We start from the raw sequence: 22,825 nt of genomic DNA on the forward strand, positions 1-22,825 counted from the left end.
ATTTTTAGAAAGAGGAAGTGACCAAATACTTCCTTGATAGTCCCTTCCTTAGACATGCAGCAGAGAAAGAGAGTAGTACTGTCAAAGATAAATTAGGTAAAAGTGTATAAAGAAGGACTTTTAACTTGAACACAATTCAACAAGAATACCCACCTATGGTCTCAACAGGATCTGTGGTGAATACTTACTTTCTTGGTAAATTCAGATTGTTATTTATAACCAATATCCAAGAAAGGAAAGTGCCATCTTAAACAATATTTGATCATGATTTTACCTTTGTTTGCATGGAAAATAAATTTTAAAAATTACAATAAAATGGCCTATATGTAAAGTTTTGTGAACTGCTTTAGAAAAACATTTAGAGGTAAAGTCCAGTTAATTAGTGAATTGGAGTGATTTTCAGTTGTGTCAATTTTCTTGATTATTTTGATTGAACTAATGACTTAGCATGTAATTAACTACCCCTCCAAATCAATCAAAGCCAAGCTATAGTAAGTCAGCTAGCTTCAAATTCTTAAACCCACTGTGGACATAAACAACCTTTAAATTTATGAAACAAAACACACTTTATTTTACTCAGGTAACATGAAACTGAAATTGAGAACTCAATAAAATCTAGAAAGCAAAAAATCACTATTGTAGGTGCTAATATGTTACCTTAACTTTTCAAATGGAAACTATGTACTTTAAGAAAAGGTGCCAGAATTCAGAAAATGGTGCCAGAATTTTTTTTTTTTTTTGTAATGAGCCGAGTAGGAAGCATTTTAGACTTTGTAAGCCATATGGTCACTGTCACACTACTTAACTCTGCAGTTATAGTGCAAAAGCAGCCATTGACAATAAGTAAATCAATGTGTGACTGTGTCCCAATAAAACTTTATTCATGGACAATGATTTTTACATATTTGAATTTTATGTATTTTTCACAGGTAATGAAATATTCTTTTGAATGTTTTCAGCCATTAAAAAGGTTGAAACCATTCTTAATTCAAAAGCCAAGCAAAAATAAGTGAACCACACTTGACCACATACTGCAGTTTGCTGATCCCTTCCTTATACTCATAAAGCTCAAGTTATAAGAGTAAGTGGTGAACTTCGATACAACAGGAGTATAAGTGACTCATTCACTCTTCATTAAGGTGTAGCTCTTGAACTCATCACCTATGTATTATACTAAACACACACAAAAAATTAACCCTGTTTAATAATGAGAAAATAGCTGGAAACATTCAGATTCTGTGTCATACCACAAAAGAGGATTGAACTATTAAGAAATGTCAATTATGAAATACCACTCAAGATTTCAAAGACATGAAAACTAAACGCAATGTGTAATCTTGTATCCTTTGTTTGGGTTCTGGATTAAAACAAAAACTCAACACCAATGGATGTTATTGGAGCATTTGGAGAAATTAAAATATGGATTATCAGATAACATTATGGTATTAATGCTGTATTTATTTAATGCGAGGATGATACTGTAGTCTTGTAGAATAACATGCTTGGTTCTTAGGCAATATATGCTAGAGCATTTATGGATGAAGTGCAATGATTTGCAATTTAATTTCAAATGGTTCATTCACACATACAAACACATGTATCTAGAAATAAAACAAAGGTGACAAAATTTTAGAAATAAAATGAATCTGAGCAGCGAGCCTGCAAATATTGTACAAATGCATCTTTTATAGAGGTCTGAAATTATTCAAGATAAAAATTGGAAAAGAAAATAAGGAAAAAAGAAGACAAGGTATAAATTTAGTTGGTTAGAAAAACTTGAAGTATAAAAATTATATGATCTCAAAACTCAGATATCTACTAAAATAACACAAATTTCACTTGAAAATTAATTTGACTTATAAGAAATAAACTGGAGCTTATGTCACTGGGTTTTGATATTTTCATATAATTTGTGCCTAGAAATTACAGCTGTGATAAAACCTGACTTCAATGAACCAAACAAAATAAACTCATCAAACGCAGCTTCTCAGAATCCCAGAATTTAGATCATGCTATTGTTCTGTGACATTTATTTTTGTGATAAAAAATTAAAAACCTTCAAATGCAAAAAAAATAAAAATAAAAAAACACTTCACTAATCTTACTGGTCAAATTGAGATAATTTTTGAAAATGTAGAAAAACTGCATGGAAACAAAATTAATGGAATCATCATTTAATTTTGAGAAATCATTCTGCTGAATGCATGAAAGGCACTTTCACAAGAAAAACTGTAAACACCTTTAAGGCAGAGACCATGTTTGGGTTGCCTTTTTACCTCTAATGCTAAACACAGTTCCTCATATAAGTAGCCACACAAGGGAACATTTGTTGAATGATCAAATGAATAAATAAATGGCAGAGGAATCCATTTTATATGCAAATAGGTTTGAGTTTGGATTTGATAAAATGAAAAGATTTGACATGACTCAGGCACTGGACTGGGCCACTGAAGGAAGTCATTGATTCTTAATTTTTACTTATTTATATTTTATTGAAATTTACAATAATAGAATAAACATATATATGAATATATTTTTAGATAAAACTTACCATTTTAATGTTCAGATATTTTTCTACATGTATGATGATGAAGACAGTTCCTCAATTTCAAGGATTCTGTCTGTTAACATTCAGTCAGGTTGAAATGGCTCTGAAAATCATGACATATGAAAGGCAATTGAGGAAACTAAAGAACAGAAATTATAGCTGCTTGGAGAGGATGAGTAACTGGCTTAACTATCTTCAGAGTTGCCATGAGAAAGAAGGGGTAGAACTCTGAGTCACTCTGAGATGCTCATCAGGACAGAACTGGAACTTGTGAATAAAATTTAAAAATTAGAGTGGGGAGGCATTATAGTTTTTAGCAATGTAAGAAAGAACTTTCTAACAAAGAGACACACTTCCAACAGTGGGACTCTCACTGGAAATCTGTAGGCCAATTTGGTGTGGTTATTTCCAAGGGTGACTAGAAAGGTAATGTTTACATAGAGCAAGAGATTGACGCTACTCTATCCCTTCCAGCCTGAAAAGGCATTGCTTAAGAAACCTGAAAGTCATTCTACAAATTCAATGTAATACTAAGTAGATAACTTAATAAGTAAACATTTTCAATACCTCAAGGTCTTCGTTGAGCATAACAAGTAAACAGAACATTATGTTTAGTTTGCTCTCTGAATGTTTGAATAGCTACAGACCTGGTAATAGTTACTGCCCAAGGAAAATGTAGGTTGCCAGTACATAAGATAATACCAGACCTCAACAAAGATCTAGAATGCTCTTAGGTATTTTGAAGACCCGAGAATTGTGTTTTTTTTTTTTTCCCCCCTAAGGCCCAGAGCTACTATCACTGTATACTCTGTTATCATCTCAAGCCTACGTCATTTCCTACAGTAGCCTCCTAATGAGACATTTATCTCTAATCTCTTCCCCCCTGTTATCACCTTGAGCACTGAAACTAAGTATCTTCTTAAAACCCCCTTAAACAAATTACTACCTATTTAAAGATTTAGAATGATGCATCCATTTGAAATGTTTATGGCAAAAAAAAAAGATTCAAAGGGGGATAACAATACAAATAATTATTAAAATGATAGAACTGTAAACTAGTTTTTTTTTTTTTAATATTCTTGGTGTGGTACCAATAACATTCTACTGATAAAATCAGGCACAAAATGAACACTCTTACAAAGTCCTTACTATCCAGCATCTTACATACATTAGATAAAACTTACATACAAATGACTAACTTTTCAAAATACCTTTCATTAATTCTCCCAACTTGTCTTTTCTCCTATGACTCCTGCAATAAAACTTTATCAATTTTCTATTGTCTAACTTTCTGCATCTTTCAACCCCTCTTCTTCCTTTTGGTCTCTCATTTTTACTTCTCTCTTTGTGCCTCTTTTACCATATTTACTCTCTCTCTCACTTGTAGGCCAACTACTGCATCTCATTTGTTCATTCACTTCATCCAAAAAGTAGTTAAACTTCCTGAGGGCATGGACTTTGTTCATTCATCACTGAATCTCCCAAATCTAGAATAGTGCTTTGCAGATAAAAGGTGTTAATGAACTATCAGTTGAATAAATGATTGTCATTTCTGTGCCTATATTAATCCACAGCATTATTTCTCTTTGAAATCTGAAATAAATTGCTTATATATTTGTATGGTTTTATATTGCATTACATCTTTTTTCTAGTTGTTTATATGTTTTAGTGTCGATCTCTCAAAATGAATAGATGTCCATCATGCTACCTTATTCAATATTTCAGCAATATTTTATTCAATACCTACTGTGTGCCAGGCATTTTACTAGGTGTTAGAATATAAATTAAAACTGCACTTAATATCAGTAAGGATCGAATTAAATATTTCTTATCTAATTGCTCTTACACAAAATAAATATACCTGAAATCTATAGTCTCAATCAAAATAATAGCAAAAAATTTCATTTTCTACCATATTTCTATGAAACCCATTCAAAAGAAGTATATAAAATAAATATGACATATTAGCTATCCTAAAATCCAACATTAAATCATTATAGAATAGTGGAAGTAAAAAATCTACAATAAATTTGTCTTGTTTTAGGGGACTTGGCATTTAATCATTTGTGTTCTAAGATCTTTATAGTCATCAGAAAGATTTTTAAAAATTGTTTCGGCTTCATGTGTAGTCTCTACTTTAAGTACTTTTAAGCCTTTTATACAATATGGATAATTTTGGAAGCTGTTACATGCTATATATTTTTCCAGACCAGATGCAATAATTTGGTAAAGAACACAGGTAGAAGAGATCACTAATTTTCCTTTTCCCCCAATAAACTAAGTTTATTATGCCAATTTTAATTACCATGCAATCTAATGGATTTAAGGCTTATATTTTCCACATCACTAGACATCACAAACATGAAAGCATTTTATACTGTCATTAAACATCAATGTTTGTACTTGGTTATACATATGTACAGAAATTATTCACACATCTTAACCTTGCTATTTCCTCCTTTCAAACCAACATAATTTTACCATGAAAGCAGCTTTTTAATAAATGGTATAAGAAATACAGCAAGGCACACTTTTTTAAAAAACTTTTTTCTCATTACCACCTCAAGAAGCATAAAAAATGAAAATGTTGTACATAATTTAACAGTAAAATGTCACCAGTTTATAATATACAACACCATATAGTTGTTTCTTGAAGTGCTGCATAGATTACTATTTTTTAAATGAAATAAATAAGATGGTGCTTTTCAAAGTTACTTAATTTTGAAAGAAGGACCAGTGTTTCTTCTCTATGCTGCAATCAAATAAAATATTAGCCTTTTAGGTAAGCCTCTTTCAATAAATATAGGCATAATACCATTTTTAAAAATCCAAATTGAGACATGAAATTGGTCAAGTATCAGTAGTGGGGTCATTCCAGGAAGGTGAATGTAATGGACCATCAATTCATTGAACTGCAAAACTTTAAAGATGGGGGCGAGGGGTAAAGGCAAACAGAACGGTCTTGCTGGAGAGAAGGGGTTGGTAGAGGTAGCTTGGGACAGGAATCCATGGGTGAACAAGCAGCTTGCTGAACTTCAAAGACAATCACCTAAAGGGAACCAGTGCACACATCCAGATCACAAGACTCATATGGACAAACCGCATTCAGAAGGAAGATTCAACTTGAGGGAGGTCAATGGAACAAACGGCAGTGACATGATGGAACCAGAGACTAGCCCAGGGTGCAGAGATGAGGCCACCCTTGAGTTGCAGCCAGGCTTATCTACAAAGAAACAAAAAGTAACAAGCAAAGGTTTCAGAACAGTCTGTTTCATTTGCAAAACTAAGTCATTGAGGAAAACTGGCCAGTTGCCATTTTGGGGACTTCCTCCTAATGTCCTGAAATAAAAGGATACATAAAATATGAACAGCTCAGATTCATATTATTAAAATAGTTTTGGAATTGATGCAAAAAAAATCCATTGATTAAAAAAAGAAATAGCTTTAACTATAATAAGGAAAATTATTGAAACGATTATTTGGCCTTTTCTCAGGATCTCATCCACTCTAGCCGGTGAGTTCAGTTTTGAATATTTAAAACAGTCTCAAACAAATCTTAAAAAGGTGGGGGGTAGAGTGGGGCTAGGGGGAGTGGAGGATGCCAGAAAGTAACCTGGGCCCCCAGATTGAACCCCTCCTTCAGTGAGTGTGACCATGGAATTGAGTGACACTACAATTACATAGCAGTGAAATAACACTGCGATAATCCCAGGTGCTTCCGCCCCTTGCCTATGAAAGGATGTAACTGGAGTTTCTAGCTCAGATACTAATGAATTTCATTTAAGGTAGAGACAGCATTGTGGAAACGAGAATGATACAATTATCTTCCCATACTTGACAGCTCAGATACAAATTTGTTCAAACTCAATTGGTTCTGCCTACTTCTAAGTGTAGAATATAAGGAACAACTAAATTTCAGGTGTAGGCAATGTGGGAAGCAATAGCTGATGAGCTTGCAAATAAAGCAAGCTTTTGCTTGTCCGGGTAAACTGAGTTTTGAAGTCTGATGTCAGTTTTATTGTTCTTCAAGAACTAGTCTTATTCTATCTTTTTTGTCTACAATCTGTTAGGAATTAGAAAGAAAATTAGCAAACGTACACTTGCTGGAGCCATTAGAAAGTTGGGGAGAAAAGGCAAGTTATTAGAACAGGGGTAGACTGACAGTAACAGATGGGATGAGAAATCCCATAGTAAAACAATGCAGTAACTCAATAAAAAGCACAGTACATTACTCAAATGCTGAGGACATGATTCATTTGAAATTTGGCCACTGACTAGGGAATCTTTCAGTGAGCAAACTTGGTATTATTAAATGCTGGCATTTAAATTTTTTCTGGATAATCAATTCTTTTAATTTGGTCCATTTGGAAAGAGGTAAGCCAAATTGGCTGAGGCACAGATCTGGGGTGTGTGTATGTATGTGGGTATGTGTATGGTACCCAATAAAATCTTCATTATTTAGCATGGCAGGATAGTATTCAGAAGAGCTGAATATTCTTAAAAATATTTCTTATTCGGCCCTCCCTGGTGGCGCAGCGGGTTAAAGCACAGCACTGAGAATCTAAAGCCGCTTCCGCATGAGTTCGATTCCCGCCTGCCCCGGAGGTGACCACATGGCATGGCAGACCTCTCCTGACCCGCCCGCTGCTCCCCTCAGCAGTGTACTTCATAGATCTGCCTTTTCTGCTCCCCACTCTGTCTCTGGTGAAGACTCTCGCTGCCCCTGAGCCTCTGGCCTGTACCCCAGTTCTGTATGCACAAATAAATAAATCTTTAAAAAAAAATTCATATTCACCAGAGCATTACTAAAGTGATCTTAAAGGTAAATTTCCTAAAACTATATACCTGTATCATCTAGTAAAGGACTGATACACAGTCACAAGAATAATTTCTTAAACCTGTTTGGACAGTTTTGGGCCACATTAGACACATCATATTAATTCAATTAACAGAATAAGAATTTGTGTGTGTGCATAAGAAGTGTTCATTCTCCCAGTGTTCTCAGTTTGTAAAATTAAGCAGCAATATGTGTAACTGTTATAGTATATAGCTGAGCATGCATAATACAAGTAATTGCCTGAAATTGATGGCCCACCAGCTAACACATTTGCAGACCAAAAAAGGAAAAAGGATAACAGAGCCAGAACTTTCCTTTAAAGTTCTAAAGGAAATTATAAATACTCTAAATACAGCTCCCTCCTCAAAGGAAAAAGAAATACACACACACACACAGTAAAATCAAATGCAGTAAAATAAAATTAAAACCCAACAGACAAAACCAAAAGAATAGAGAAGTACATTGGCTGCATGTGATGAGTTAAGTTTTTATACCACAGGCTTTATCCAGACTGAAGTTTAGGGTTAAATCATTCACCAAAGATCAGAGGCTTATGACGAAGATTATGAAGAAATAACTGTCAGAATATAGCAAAAAGATTAGTGGAAGTACATCTCTTAGTCAGGTCCTAGGAGGCACTCCAGACATATATTATGTGCTTCCTCCAAATTAGGCAGAAATATCTAGGTCTATCCAGTTACCTTTCTTTTGATGTGATTTGTTGTAACTGACCTCTCTATTTTTGTAGAAACATGACACATAAATGAAAGTAGTGAAAAGCACAGCAGTGTGCTTGGAAATTGGTGCAAATGCATACTGTGTTAGCTCATGCTAAAACTTTCAAACAGCTTCTGTGGATTTTTAATTAAAACACAGTAAATGAAAAAATTTTCAAAATATTTTTGTTACTGTTGCATACTGAATCTGTTACTCTAAATTATGTTTTCTGTCTCTTCAAGATGATATTATAATAATTTCATCATATCAGAATTTAATTCTGGGAAAAAAAAAACAACACAAGGGATTTTCTTTTGCTCCTTAGGTTCCTGTAGGAAGAACAATGACCATAATAATGCATTCATAGACATGAAACCTCATATTTACCAAAGCATGTCAACATCCTGGTTGGTAGTGTTTTAACAGTAAGTAAATATTTATTTGCAGCTACCCAATGCTAATGACTGGTGAAAAAATGTAGGCATCCAGATATTTTGTCTATTATGACTCTGAAAACAACTAAATATGGCTATTTAAATGTTCCTCTGCTGACAAAGTCACTTGGGGGCGATGTATGTTCTGCAGAAGTAAAATCTGGCTGCTTTACTCTTTTGCTTTAGACAAGGCCAAGCATCACATCATGAGGCTCAACAAAATTTTGCAGACCTGGGGAATGGCTGGTCATTCTACACTGTCCCTACCTGGACAGTGTGACACTGACAAAGATCCATCAGCACAGGCATCTTCCCAAGTCCACAGAAGATCTGCTTGTCATTTACATTCCATTTCAATTCTTTCTAAGCGAGGGAAGAAATTCCTAAAGCATCAAAAAGGGAGGAGTGCACCCAGGGGCTTCTCCAGTGCCAGAACTTCTCAAGCTCCGGATCTCAGCATGACTGGAAATTTGAGGAACATAGTCTCATGATGTCACACTCAGAGTAGTGCTGCTCTCAGGCCTTTATATCCTTTCAGAAAACAAAAATCAGCCAGGCTCTACCAGCCCTTCTGCAGAGTTGGGCAGAGCAGCAGTACAATTGGTTCTAATAGAACTTGTTTTCAAGCAGCTTATGGAACTGCAGTTACTCTCCCTTAATGGTCAGTTTTACTGCATACTGATGGAGAATGTGATTATAGGGTAGACATGCTTCACAGAAAATACATTTCTCTCTCTCCTACTTTTGTTCTCACTTGCAGTAAATTGCAAATAGAGTCTGAAACACAGAAAATTAGTTGAACTCTATTAGTAAGTAGGATGCCTTTCTTTAATTTTGCATACTGAGTTTATTTTTAGGGTATATATATGGTATAGATTTCCCCCCTCACTCCCCATTTCTAGCAGCTCTACATAGAATCACACATTTTAATGAGCTTAGGGCACAGGTGTTCCAGGAAAAAAAATAATGATGTTTGCCATTCATCTTTCAAATTAAATAATGTGTTTTTAAATAGTAACTTTTTTCATAATACATTATGGGAACAACATTTATCTGTCACATTTTAAAAGATGTATTTGTAATAAATGTAAATTACTTTTAGAAAATCAGTAATTAGGCTCATCAAAAAATAAACAATCTGCCACAAAAAAGATAATCTTTAGCATAGTTAAGTATAATAACTGTTATTTGAATAAGTTAACAAATTAGGGTAGATTGCTGCTGTAATTCATTTCCTATAGCACGAGTTTAGGTTACAGCATTAAGCTTCTGGAGAGGGGGTGGAGATGGCAGTAGGCACCTCAGACTTTGGTGAAATACAAGTCTCACATTCAAAAGCTCAAATTTTCTTCTTTAAACCTGATTGAGAAAGTATTTTCCCCACTGGGGCTTAGGCATGGGAAACAACAGAATTTTTGTGTCACTTTAGAGCTACATCATCATCTAGGAATTATAAATCAATAGCTATCTTTATTAATTTTGAAATATGAAGAGTGGAATGCCATTCTTTAAAATTTTGATGGAAATCAGTCTGTGACCGTTAGGCAAAATTCAAAAATTCTGTTTTTATCAACATGCCATTAACTTGTCATGTGTTCTCTCTGCATTTACTTTCTGTATCTGTTGTTAGTCTATCTGTAGGTAAATGGGAGGTGCTTCTTTGTCACCAGTGTTCCCTCCTGTTTGAACCCTAAGACTTGGTCATCATTAGGGGCTGTGGCAGCCCAGTCTTCCATGAGAGAAGCAAATGTGATGGTAGTTACATCAGAGAGAAGTATGAGGGAAGGCCTAGCTCAGGAAATACAGTGTTTAACCTAATCGTGGTTCATCTCCATGCACTGAAGGGAGCTGGCAGGTCTATGAACAGAAAACTTAAGTGGGGATCATAGTTACTATGGATGCATTTTGATCAGAGGGTATAACTGCAATTTTGAGAACTTTTATTCCTCCCTTGGTGGAAGAATTTGAGGCCTTAAATTATTTCAACTACTTATTCAAATTTTGTATTCTTCTTGATAGAATATTATAAAGATAATGTCACTAAAAATATAAAGTATGACTGTTTCTCCTTTTGCTTCACAGTTACTTGTATTGTTGGGAGTGTTTTCTCTACTAAATATCTTATTCTGATAAATATCTGCCTTGACTAGTCATTTTGACTATTTTTATCTCTTATCATGGCTGCTTTGTTAATTCAAACTTATTTCAACGAGAGTATATAAATATACATAAACAGCATGAGGACTATACGTACCTTTCAATGAGATGATTTTTCATGCTCGGAGAGGGTTACAGTTTACCTATGCATATTTCTATGTTGTTCTTCATGAAGATTTAGAAGATTTTCTTCACAGGTTAAAGTTTTAGAGTTGGGATGTGATGCATCATTGTCTTCTGGCTGCTTTGCTTGCAAGGAGAGGCCATAAATGCTAGGTTTGCCAGAAGTAGTAGTAGAGACTTCTGACATTCCAGATTCAGCTGGGTTTTTTGAATTCACTTTTTCACTGTCCAGCCTTGAAGGAGTATTTATCTCTGAGCTTTCTCTGAAGACAATGGAAGCTTGGGGTAAACCATTTACTTCCTTTCTAACATCAGAACATTTTTGACGGTGGGAACTTGAGAGATCCACCATATCTGTTTCAGTGAAGAGAGACATATCACTGGCCTCAGAAAAACCTGACGGTGGTTGCAATGGCTTTGCAGCTTCATCAGGAACTGCAGGCTCATTTGGAGGCATGCTGGAGAAAAGGGACTCACCTCCCACAGTCTTATCATCAACACAGGCCTCAAAGAAGCATTCAATGTCTTCCTTGTCTTCGATGCTGGAGTCTGTGATGTCCAGTGGCAATGGGGTGTTACTCTTCTCTTCTATGTAACTGGTGACCTCCCCACAATCACTGTCATGTGATGAGAGAGATAAATAGGAATAAAAGTCCCCTTTTCGCAGCTGAATGGGCCGATGAGAATGTTCCAGTACTTTTTCCTTGATTTGAGTTAACGAAGTAGGAGGAGCCACCTCAGTTTCAGGTTGAGATTTATTTTTTAGCGCTGTTGAAGCCATGTCAATTATTTCTTTCACAAAGTCATGTACTGAACAATCTTCAGCATCTTTTTGATGGCAAACATCTGGCCCACAGGCACAACAGGAAATATTGTCGCTGATAGAAGCTGTTTCCTCTGTTTCACTTTGTTCAAGTGTAAGGCAACAACCAGCAGATTTTTCAGCCATACTTGGTACATCATCAGATGAAGATTTTGGTACATCAGTGTCCTGTCTATTGATAGTTTTGGTGTGGGAAGGCAGTTCTGGGCAAGACTTTTCAGTGATAGTAGAAGCATCACTTTGATTTTCAAAATGGTTGTGGCTTTGGCATTTCTTTGGAAGATGGGGAACAATTTGGGGAACAAATTCCTTTCTGGCATCTGAACTATCCATAAATGCTTTACACTTATAATGTTCATTCTCTGAGATCTTTCTCCCAGTGGAAGCAAGGTTTTCTGATTCCTTTGAAATTTCATTCATTTTGTCTTCCTGGCTTTCTGGAGTGCTTTCAATATTGCCATTTTCCATGTCAGCCACATGTGGGTCTTTATTAACTTTAAAAATATTTTTCTTATTTTCCCCCTTTATCCCTAACTCACCAGTATGGGATAGATTCTTAGCATTTCCATTATTTTCAGAGAGACGTTTTATGGAGCCATTTAGAAGGGTCTCAATATTAAGGGTATCAGAGGGATTGATCATCTCACTACTACTTACATCCTTCTTGCCCTTTATTTCATCACTCAGATTACACCTTTTCTTATCTCTTGTCAAGGAAAGCTTTGGTCTAATCCAGGTCTGTAGTTCATTCTTTATATAGTCGAGCCCTGACATCAAATTGCATTCTTCATAAATTTCATCATCGGTTGCAATACTGGAATCATCATCCTCATCTTTGATGCAAAGTTCTTCTTCTGTCAAAGTGAGGGTAGAGCTGGAGAGGAGGTCACTGTCATCTTCATCATCAGTGCAAGCAGAGGTGCAGGAGACATTAACAATCATGCTGACATTGACATCACTTTCATCAGCCACTGAACGAGTCAGGCGCTTCCGGAATGATGCATTTGATTCTGGCATCTTGTTCTTGTGTAACACAATATCCTCAGAGCAAAGAGAAAGCTCATCACTGCTGCTAAATTCTGTAAGAGAGGCTGGCGAATCTTCATTGATAGAAGATGCTATGTCTAATGACAGCTGACCAGTGAAGGACATCTTTTGGGAACTGCTCTGGAGAGTGATATCAGAAATACTTCGTTTCATCTTTTGTTCTGAAGGGCTCTGGATATTCTCCAAACGATTCAGGAGATCTAATGTTCTTTTGCTTAGTTCACCAACTGAGCCACTGCTCACACTTAAATCCCCAGAGCTATGACAACTAAAAAGATCCTCATTGCTTTTATAGGATGTCAACCAACTTTCTAAAGAAGTGCTTCGTTGGAGGTTGTCACTGCCATGCTTAAAGATGCCCAGTCCATATAAATCACCCCCTGGAGAAAGGGACTCAACAGATGAACTATGAGATAAAAGGGAGAGCTGTTTGGCATTTTGCATGCCAGTCAATGTCTTTTCTACATCACCACTTTTATATGAATTGTGATCCACTTCATGGGATGCGCTTGCCAAACTTCTTTCATGAGGAGGTGCATCAGGTTGTAACTCTGTAGACTGATGTTTAGATTTGCAGGATTTTTTATCAAAATAAAAACCATGAAGTAGGGGACCCTCCACATGTACTTTTTCACTTTGTGATTGCTTCATTATCATTGGTAATTTAAGTTTTGAGCCTTGGAGGTAGGAGTAATCATAAAATGTAAACACATCATGTTTCCCTTGCAATTCTTCTCTTAAACAATCAGGGGTATGTTTGGTAACGCTGTTTAAATCTCCAACTTTTCCATTTTTACAACCTATTGATGAAATAGATAACTGAGAGCTATTTGGAGGCTTAATGTGCTCTTCATCTTTAAACTTTTGCTTTAACACATTAGCAGCATCTCCTATCTGTGGGTCCAGATGCTCAGTTTCAGGGTTACTTGGGGACCCATCCACTGCATTGAACAAGCACATTTCAGAGTTGGTGGTAGTTTCAGTGTCTCCTTCACTGACAATTCCACTCTCACTGCCTGAATTCTGGCCCATGTCTCCTCCATGGCATGGGCATGTCTTTACCAAACTGGAACTTCCTAGAAGATCTGGCAAAGACTTGGTAGATGAAAAGGAAGAGTCTTTACTGAGACTCTTTGTTAAAACACTAGGCTGTGTCACACTGGTGAACTTTGGGTTGTTTTTCAGAAATGGCATGTGGTTGTCTTCATAGAGTTCAACATTGTGGAGGCTATATACTTGATAAATGTGTGGACTGGAGGGGGCAGTAATACTTGAGGCATACCGAGATTCCACATGGTCACCTGAATCCTCTGCATAACAAGGGTCCTTACCACCTGTCCCTTCAAGCTTCAAAGAAGGCATGGGAGCCTGGGGTTCTTGGTCAACATCACTTGCTTCTTCATTCAAACTAATTAACTTATTACTTATGTCAGTTTCATCCCATTCCAGAGCATCCTCACTTGTCCCATTTAGGTCCATCAAGCCAGGATCAATCACATTCAAACTTTCCTGTGCAGGAGAAGGAAATAAAGGAGAAAGGTCTCTTGAAATAGCCTTTATGAACATAGATACAAAATCCTCAACAAAACATTAGCAACATATTCAATAATGCTTAAAAGGATCATACATGGGCCCTCCCTGGTGGCGCAGCAGGTTAAAAGCACTGCACTAAGAATATTAAGCCACTTCCTCATGAGTTCGATCCCCGGCTGCCCCAGAGGAGATCCACATGGAGGGGCAGACCTCTCCTGACCCACCCACTGCTCCCCTCAGCAGTGTACTTTGTCGCTCTGCCTGTTCTGCTCCCCACTCTGTCTCTGGTGAATCCTCTCACCCTCCGCATCTCTGGCCTGTACCCCAGTTCTGTATGAATAAATAAATAAATCTTTAAAAAAAAATCATACGTTATGACCAAATGGAGTGTATTCCTCAGACAATTCCAAGGGTTGTTTGACATCTAAAAATTGATATATAATGCATCACATCAACAAAAGATAAAAATCATATGATAAATATCAATAGATGCTGAGAAAGTATTTGATAGGTTTTAATATTAATTTATTATACCTATCTTTTAAAAAGGCCATATAAGACAAACCCACAGTTAAGCTTATATTCAATGGTGAAAAAATGGGAAGCTTGCCTTTAAGATCACATATAATACTGCTAAATCCTCTTTGACTACAACTATTCAACATAGTATTGGAGGAAGTCATAGCTAGAACAATAAGGTAAAAAGAATCCAAATTTGGGAAAGAAGTAAAGCTATCATTTATAGAAGACTTGATAATATATTTAGAAAATCCTTAAAACCACTAAAAAAGTATTAGAAACAATAAATCAGTACAGTGAGTGGCAGGTTACAAAATCAATTGCCTTCCTATATGCAAGCAATGAACTAGAAAAGAAAGAAATAAAGGAAAAAAATCCTATTTACAATCACATCAAAAAGAATTAAATACCTAGAGGGAACTTAACAAATAAGGTGAAGGATCTATATAATGAAAATTGTAAGATATTGTCAAAAGAAGTAGAAGACACAAAGAAATGAAAAGCTATACATGGCTCATGGATTAGAAGAATTAACATTGTTAAAATGGCCATCTTACCCAAAGCAACAAACAGATTCTATGCAACACCTGTCAAAGCTACATTGCCATTCTTCAAAGAATAGGACAAACATTACTAAAATTCATATGTAATCACAAAAGTTCCCAGATAGCCAAAGTAATCCTCAGAAAAAAAAAAAAAAAAGAATGAATGGTGGTATGACACTACCCAAATTTAAACTATAGTTTGTAGATATAGTAAGCAAAATAGTATAACACCCCCCAAAAAAAAAGAGAGAGAGAAAGAATGGTGACATCACATTCTCCAAATTTAAACTATAGTTTATAGATATAGTAAGCAAAATAGCATAACCCTGGAACAAAAATAGGCACACAGAATTGAGAGACCAAAAACAAACCAGTGCTTATATAGAAAATTAGTCTATGGTAAAGGAGCAAAGACTATATACACTGGAGAAAGGAAAGTCTCTTCAATAAGTAGGGCTGGGGAAAATGGACAGGCTCATGGAAAATAATGGAACGAGACCACTCTCTCACACCAAATACAAAAATTAACTAAAAAATGGGTCTAGGACTTAGGTGTAAGATCTGAAATCATAAAATACATAGACAAACACACAGGCAAAATACTCTAGAACATTATTATCAGGGATGTCTGTGGGAACTAGATTCCAAGAGCAAGGGAAACAAAATAAATAATAACAAATGGGACTATCTCAAATTAATAATAAAATAATGCACAGCAAATGAAACTATTATTAAAATAAAAGACACCTTATTGAGTGGGAAAAGTATTTATACATCATAAATCTGACAAAGTGTTAATATTAAATATCTACAAAGTGCTCATACAATTCAACAAGAAAACAAATACTCCAACAGAGAAAATGGGGCAGAAAATCTAAATAGACACATTTCCAAAAAAGACAGAGATGGAAAGAGGCACATAAAAAAAAATTATTCGTCATCCTGTTTCATCAGGAAAATTCAAATTCAAAATCACAATGAGATAACTGTGAGAATAGTCCCCATCAGAAAGACCAGAAACAAATGCTGGAGAGGAACTTTTGTACACTGTTGGTGGCAATAAGTTTCATCCAGCCCCTATGGGAAATAGTATAGTATAGGGGCTTCTCAAAATATTAACAGATCTACTATATGATCCAGGAATTGTACTCCTAGAGATCTATTCAGAGAATCCAAAAACATTAATTTGAAGAGATAAATGCACTCCTATCTTCATTGTAGCACAATTTACAATAGCTTAACTTCCCAAGGGTAAATAAATAGATTAAGAGAGCGGTGTGTGTGTGTGTGTATTTAAGAGAATGGTGTATATATATATAATGGAATACGATGTAGCAATGAAAAGAGGAACTCTTTTTCATATGTCACAACATGGATGAAACGGGAAGGGATCATGATAAGAAAGAGGAAGACAAATACTGAGTGAATCCACTAATGTGGACATATTTAAAAAGCCCAGACGAAAACAAAGCAATGAAAATACTAAGAAATCTAACTGTAGAACTGAGCCTACTAAAGGGGAGATTGAGCATATATAGAAAAGCTAGGAGAGGACCAAGTGGGCCTTGGTGGAGGACTATGGGTAATTTGGAGGTGGGTAGGTTGTGGTAACATACATCTAAAAAAGTACAATCCTATACCTCTGAATTATATCAGTGTTGCAAACCAATATTACCTCAATGAAAAAATACCCAAGAGATTTTTCCAATAGAAGAATCAGGAAATAAAATAGTCCCAAACATGGATTTAAATGATAGCATAATTATTGACTCTATTCATCTCTGGATTTTCTATCAATAGTAATTTATCACTGAAGACAAAACATAGATTAAATGTAAGAAGATTATAACAATCAAGAAGTAATTTATGGAATTAACAATTTCCTATTGCTTTATCTATGTTTTTAAACTTGGGTTGTGGGAAGATAAAACTGACAAGTAAATGAGGGTAAAAGTGTGCAGCCCATAATATCATTTAAAGCATTTTTACATTAATATGGCTTTTGTCCCAGAATCCATAGCAAAACACTACCTGCAGCTATACGTGACAAAGCCCTCTCATCTCATGAGATAAGAACCATGCCTGGGTTCTCCACTTGAAGCTGGATTTCCATTTCCCCAGGAAAATAGAATAGAATTGTACTGACCATCTAATGGCATTTATGGTCCACAGGTTCTAGCTTGTCTATCCTTTCTTCTGCCTTCCCTTTTAGGACTCTGCCTCTTCAGAACTCACTCATGTTCCCAATCAGACTTAAGATGGGTAATATTAGACTAGTTTCCTCACCTTTCTATTCTTAAACCCTAACTCTCAGGTTCCAATGCTCTTTTTATTTTTTTTTAAGATTTATTTATTTATTTATTCATATAGAACTAGGGTACAGGCCAGAGATGTGGAAGGTGAGAGGATTCACCAGAGACAGAGTGGGCAGCAGAACAGGCAGATCAATGAAGTACACTGCTGAGGGAAGCAGCAGGCGGGTCAGGAGAGGTCTGCCACGCCATGTGGTCACCTCCGGGGCAGGCGGGGATCGAACTCATACAGAGTGGCTTAAGCTTCTTAGTGCTGTGCTTTAATCCGCTGCGCCACCAGGGAGGGCCTCCAATGCTCTTTAACAGTCTCTTAATCACAGTTTTTTCCTCTTCTTCTCTTCCCCACACTCTATAACAAAGATTCCTGATAATGTATCTTGGTACTGTTATTTTCCCCCTATATTTTGCAGGAACCTCTTTCTCTGGCCCACATCCAGCCCTAGAGTAATACCTTTCGGAAGACTCTCCTAACTCACAACAATGAAGTAGGCCAGGCTCAACTACATTGCTCTCTGCAGGCACAGTCAGAACACTTGCTCTTTCCTTAAGTTCTCCACTCTAGTCCTTTGAGGAAGAACGACACATTTTAGAACACAGTAGCTAAATGGGCTTCTGGATTCTGTTCAGATTCCTTCACCATCTTCAATTGCTGTCCAGCTGTCTGGATTTATTCTAGAGGCAAGAGAGGTGAAATCGATACTGTAGCCCTGACACACTTAACTACAGACAGAAATTCAAACAGAACTTTGCCGTTTGGCTTATACTTAAGCTGGGTAGTTAGGTAGGTGAGCATGGCTTTAGAATCATGCAGAGGATACTTTGCTGCTTACTAGCTTCCTGACCTTAGTCAAGTTGCTTGACGTTTCTGAACACCAGCCTCCTCACATCACATGTTAAATGGAAATAGTACTACCTAACTTTCAAGATAAGATAATTTTGAGTATTAAGTGAACTAATGCTTGTAGAGGTTGGGAGGCAGTATAAGGCACCTATAATTCTTAATACATGTAGTATTGCTCTAGTATGGTACTGAGTCAATTTATAAAGTGCTCTCTGCCTTTTTCATTACATCCTTTTAACATTTATTTCAATTTTTTCTTCAACCACAAGGAGCTCATGACATGGTAGGTAGAGAAGGGTATAACACAATATAGCAGATCAGTATATTTGCATTACAATTCAGAAATAATCTAACAGCCTGGTTGAAAAACAGGCCACAATGCTTTTATTCCTCAGTACTAGGAAAAAGACCACCAGAAACACCTGAGCTGAATTTTCCTAAGAAACCCTCAATCCTTCCTGAAACTAAGTTAGGGGAACCACACAAACACATTAAGTATAAAATACCCATTAGCACTTTATTACACAGGATGGGTAAGAGATTATCTATATAGACTACTTAAGTTTCAAGGAGGTCAGTTACAAAGTAAATATTAATTAAAGAATATTTTTAAATTTTATAACAGAAATCTTTCCTGCTGCCAATGACACAGCAGTTAATCTAGTTAGTACACCAGCAGTCATCACACTCACTTAGATATGGAGTACATTCACTGTGATGAATTTTTATTAGAGTTTCTGTTTATTCTTCCCTTGCTGATAAAGGAAGTAGTAATGACAAGTTAGTGTGGCTAATGAATGTTAAAATCTTCAGCTGTTGGAACAATCAATCAGTCTAATCAAATAGTATATTAATTTCAAATACTACCCTGGTTGAGACTATACTCTCAGAATGCTAATAAATAATTGAACTAGTCTTTCAAGGGAGCTTTCTTTAGAACTCTGGTTGACTTTAACATTTAGCATCACAGGTTTTCCATGAGAGTCCCAACCCAGGGCACTCCACTCACACTGAGATGCAGGATTTGTGCCCTCTGGTTGCATGCTGGAAGCTTAGCCCACGTAAGGCCTGTAACTTGGACTGGTCTTCTATGACACATTTTCTGACCAAATGCTGCCTATATCTCTACAAAGGCATGCCTAAAAGAATGTATAAAATCTACAGCAGTACCTACAAGAACAAATTCTTTGCTCAATAGTCTTATAAGAATAAATTTATTCCTTCATAGTTTTCTTCCTCCTTATAATCTCTTCAAATTTTTTAATCTCTGAAAATTTCCGCATATCACTTCCAGATAATATCTGACAAGATCCACTAAAAGGTATTTCACTTTAGACTTTAAATTTTACATATTAAATAGGTACTACTCTGCCCCACTTCACTCCCTTCTGTTGTGGATTAAATTCTGCCAGTATTTCCAATAAAATCTCCATTTCCTTATGACAGAATCTCAAACATAAAGGGGAGAGTAAAGAAAGTGGGGAAAGCTCCCTAATAGGAGAGAGATTAGAATATTTATGTAATTAAAAAGTTGCCTTTGGAAAAAAAAAAAAAACATGTATAGAGGGGATGAGAGGGAAAATAGTTCGGTTGAATGCTTTCTTTGATGATGGCCCAAAACTCTCAACTAATTAAACATATTTTTGGTTGTTTCTCCAGAGGAACTACCTGATATGTTTTAAAACGCAACAAATACAACTGATAAGGTGATACATTAAAAACAAATTTGGAAAAAGAAATTTATGGATATTTGCTTGAAACTTAAAGGATGGTGAGTAGACAATGATGCTCCAGAAGAGTCTGCAATTCCAGAAATAACTGAGTTACATTAATTCACTCCTGGGTCTTGGGATCATACATTTGCTTCACTTGCACAAATATTGGGTCTTAACCAAGGACTCCATATAAATTGTGTGTGTGTGCACATGCACACATACACTCCATTATATACCTGCTCAATAAATAACGAGAAATACTGATCCTAATTTATTATTATTATTGCAATCAGGCTACTTATATTAGCAGAACATATAGAAAGAAAGTAACCAAAACTAACTAGTAAAATGATGATGATGATGATGATGATGATGATGTAAGAAATAAGATTCCAACTGTAGCAAATAATACAGAAACAAATTAACTTCCTTCTATATAGTACTTGTGGGGCTTAAAGTTAGATTTCCCAGTATTGCATTTCTAGGATTTTCTTAAAATTTCTGGTTAAATGGTAGGTGTACATAAGAGATGAAAAATACCTGATCAGTTATCAAGTGGAGATGAAGGAACTTGACTTTCTATAAAACAATTTGATAGAAATCTGATATAGCTGCACCTGAATTTCCTTAATTTCTCTTAAAAAGCTGCATCTTTTGAAAAACTAGAGAACTTCAATAAGACAAGAGTGAACTAAATGTTTCAGCCAAATGTCTGGTGTTCAGAGTGGACAAAACCACTAGGAGTTCTTACAATTTGTGTTCCTTCTACTTATTCTTGACGCAAGAATTTATTAAGCAACATCCTTTGCAAAACTCTGGAAGGAGAGATTTATCTACAAAAAGTGGAATACAACAAACACATAAATTAAAATAACAAAACATAAACAACATTAAGTATAATAGAACAAAGATTAGTCTCATATTTACCCAGTGTGAAACAGAATGTATGGAGGCTGGTGGGGGGGTTTACAGGAAAGAAGGAACAAGTAACATATAAATCGGCGTTGGGGATCTATTTAAATGAGGAGAAATTCCAATCTCATGTCTTTACTCTGTAATACTTTCTCCAGCATTTCTTACCCCTACCTTCCAAATCTAAAAACACTGTATGAACATTAAGCACATAAGTAATTTTCTAAACGAGACTTAGGTAGAAATATTTTAAAGTTGATATTACTTAATAACAACAACAGCTACTTCTCAGAAAATTAAAAAAGCTTTTAAGAGAAATAAAAATATGTAGTACTTTGCCTTTTGGGCAAAGAAAAAAATTCAAAGCTATCAAGAAAAAAATAGAAATAGTAAAGCAAAAAAATTCACTGTTTATCAATCATGTTGAGATTCAGTTGCAGAAATTTAAATGCTGGTGTGAATCCTGATTCCACAGCCATGCCACAATCCTACATGTCAGCTCTGGACAAATGATCCTAGACAAATTATTTAACATCTGAATGCCTTAGTTCCATCATTTGTATATCCATGATAATCACTGCATTTTGTGTCAACTTTAGAGACTGCTGGGAACTTAAGTAAGGAAATGCATGTAAATTCCTGTGGGAGGGGTCTGACACACAGTAAATATACAGTGACTGGATGTTTCAAGGACCTGAAAGGAAGATAATAAGCCTGACTGTTAAATAGCTAATAGCATTGGCATTAAGACTGGTGGTTGTTTGGCTGATCTCCTAGTGCCATCACATGCTTGAAATTCAAGGGAATCAACTTCAGTTTGACCCCTCACTCCCACTGCACTGTAAATAGGGTGATAGGCTGGCTTGTCTTTGTATTGTACAAGCTGGGCTTATCCCTCAGAAATAACTAAATGAGAAAAGATACCTATCCAGCTCTCAACAATGCCCATAACTCAAGGACTTTCTATTTCCTGAAAATAATCTTTTTTACAAAGGCAGGTCCATTGTCTGTGAAATTGTATCACAACTGACACATTAGAGCAATCAAATCCTGCTCACTATCTATCAGGTTGACAATAATGTTAAAGTAACTTGTCTCAGCTCAGAAAACACTTTGAAGGTCTATCTCACACTAATGATCAAAAACTGTTCTAGTGAATGCTTCTTCTCAATAATGAAGCTGATCAGAAACTCAAAACAGACAAGTAAAACCTAAAGTCATCTCACAAATCTCACTAAAATGAGAACTGGCATGGACAAACTTCCTAGCCCTAACTACACAGATATTTTTGAAATAGTAGAAAATGAAAAATCCTTGGAAGTTGTTTAAAAATAAATTTTATTATAGTAAAAATTGTCTAAGTTTTCAAGTGGGACCAGGGATGAAAGAGTACAATATTGGGAAGCAGAGGTTTTTCCTCCTAGTCACAAACTCAAGAGCGTAGATTTGTCTGTCCTTTCTCCTAGGTCCTCCATACCTAAAGCAGTTGCTGGCAGAGAGGGGGTTCCTAGTGAGTGAACTGAAGGAAAAAAGACTTGTCCTTATGAATTGTTGAATGGATTTGGGGTAAGGTACTGAGGTTAAACACTGCCATCATGGAAACAGAATCGTGCAACTTCTGACTTTCTAGCAAACATTACCTGTTAGTTACAAAAGCCAGTAGCTTTGAAAATATTATGCTCAGTGAAAGGAATTAGACACAAAAAGCCATATATTGTATGGGCCTATTTATAGGAAGTATCCAAAATAGGTAAATTCATAT

The 22,825-nt window shown here is 35.8% G+C and overlaps 1 protein-coding gene across 1 annotated transcript in view; it reads right to left on the reverse strand.

Moving 5' to 3' along the window:
• Positions 1-3,285: 3,285 nt before the first annotated feature.
• The window catches only part of AKAP6 (A kinase (PRKA) anchor protein 6), a 412,455-nt gene continuing 392,915 nt past the window's right edge, over positions 3,286-22,825 (reverse strand). The window contains exons 13-14 of the mRNA XM_004681951.2: positions 10,791-14,195; positions 3,286-5,771 (exon numbers count right to left, since the gene is read on the reverse strand). Coding sequence (XP_004682008.1) covers positions 10,833-14,195 — 3,363 coding nt within the window. The 3' untranslated portion in view covers positions 3,286-5,771; positions 10,791-10,832. The remainder of the gene's footprint in view (positions 5,772-10,790; positions 14,196-22,825) is intronic.

This window comes from Condylura cristata, unplaced genomic scaffold, assembly GCF_000260355.1.
Source record: "Condylura cristata isolate star-nosed mole 26May11 unplaced genomic scaffold, ConCri1.0 scaffold00013, whole genome shotgun sequence".
Taxonomy (NCBI): domain Eukaryota; kingdom Metazoa; phylum Chordata; class Mammalia; order Eulipotyphla; family Talpidae; genus Condylura; species Condylura cristata.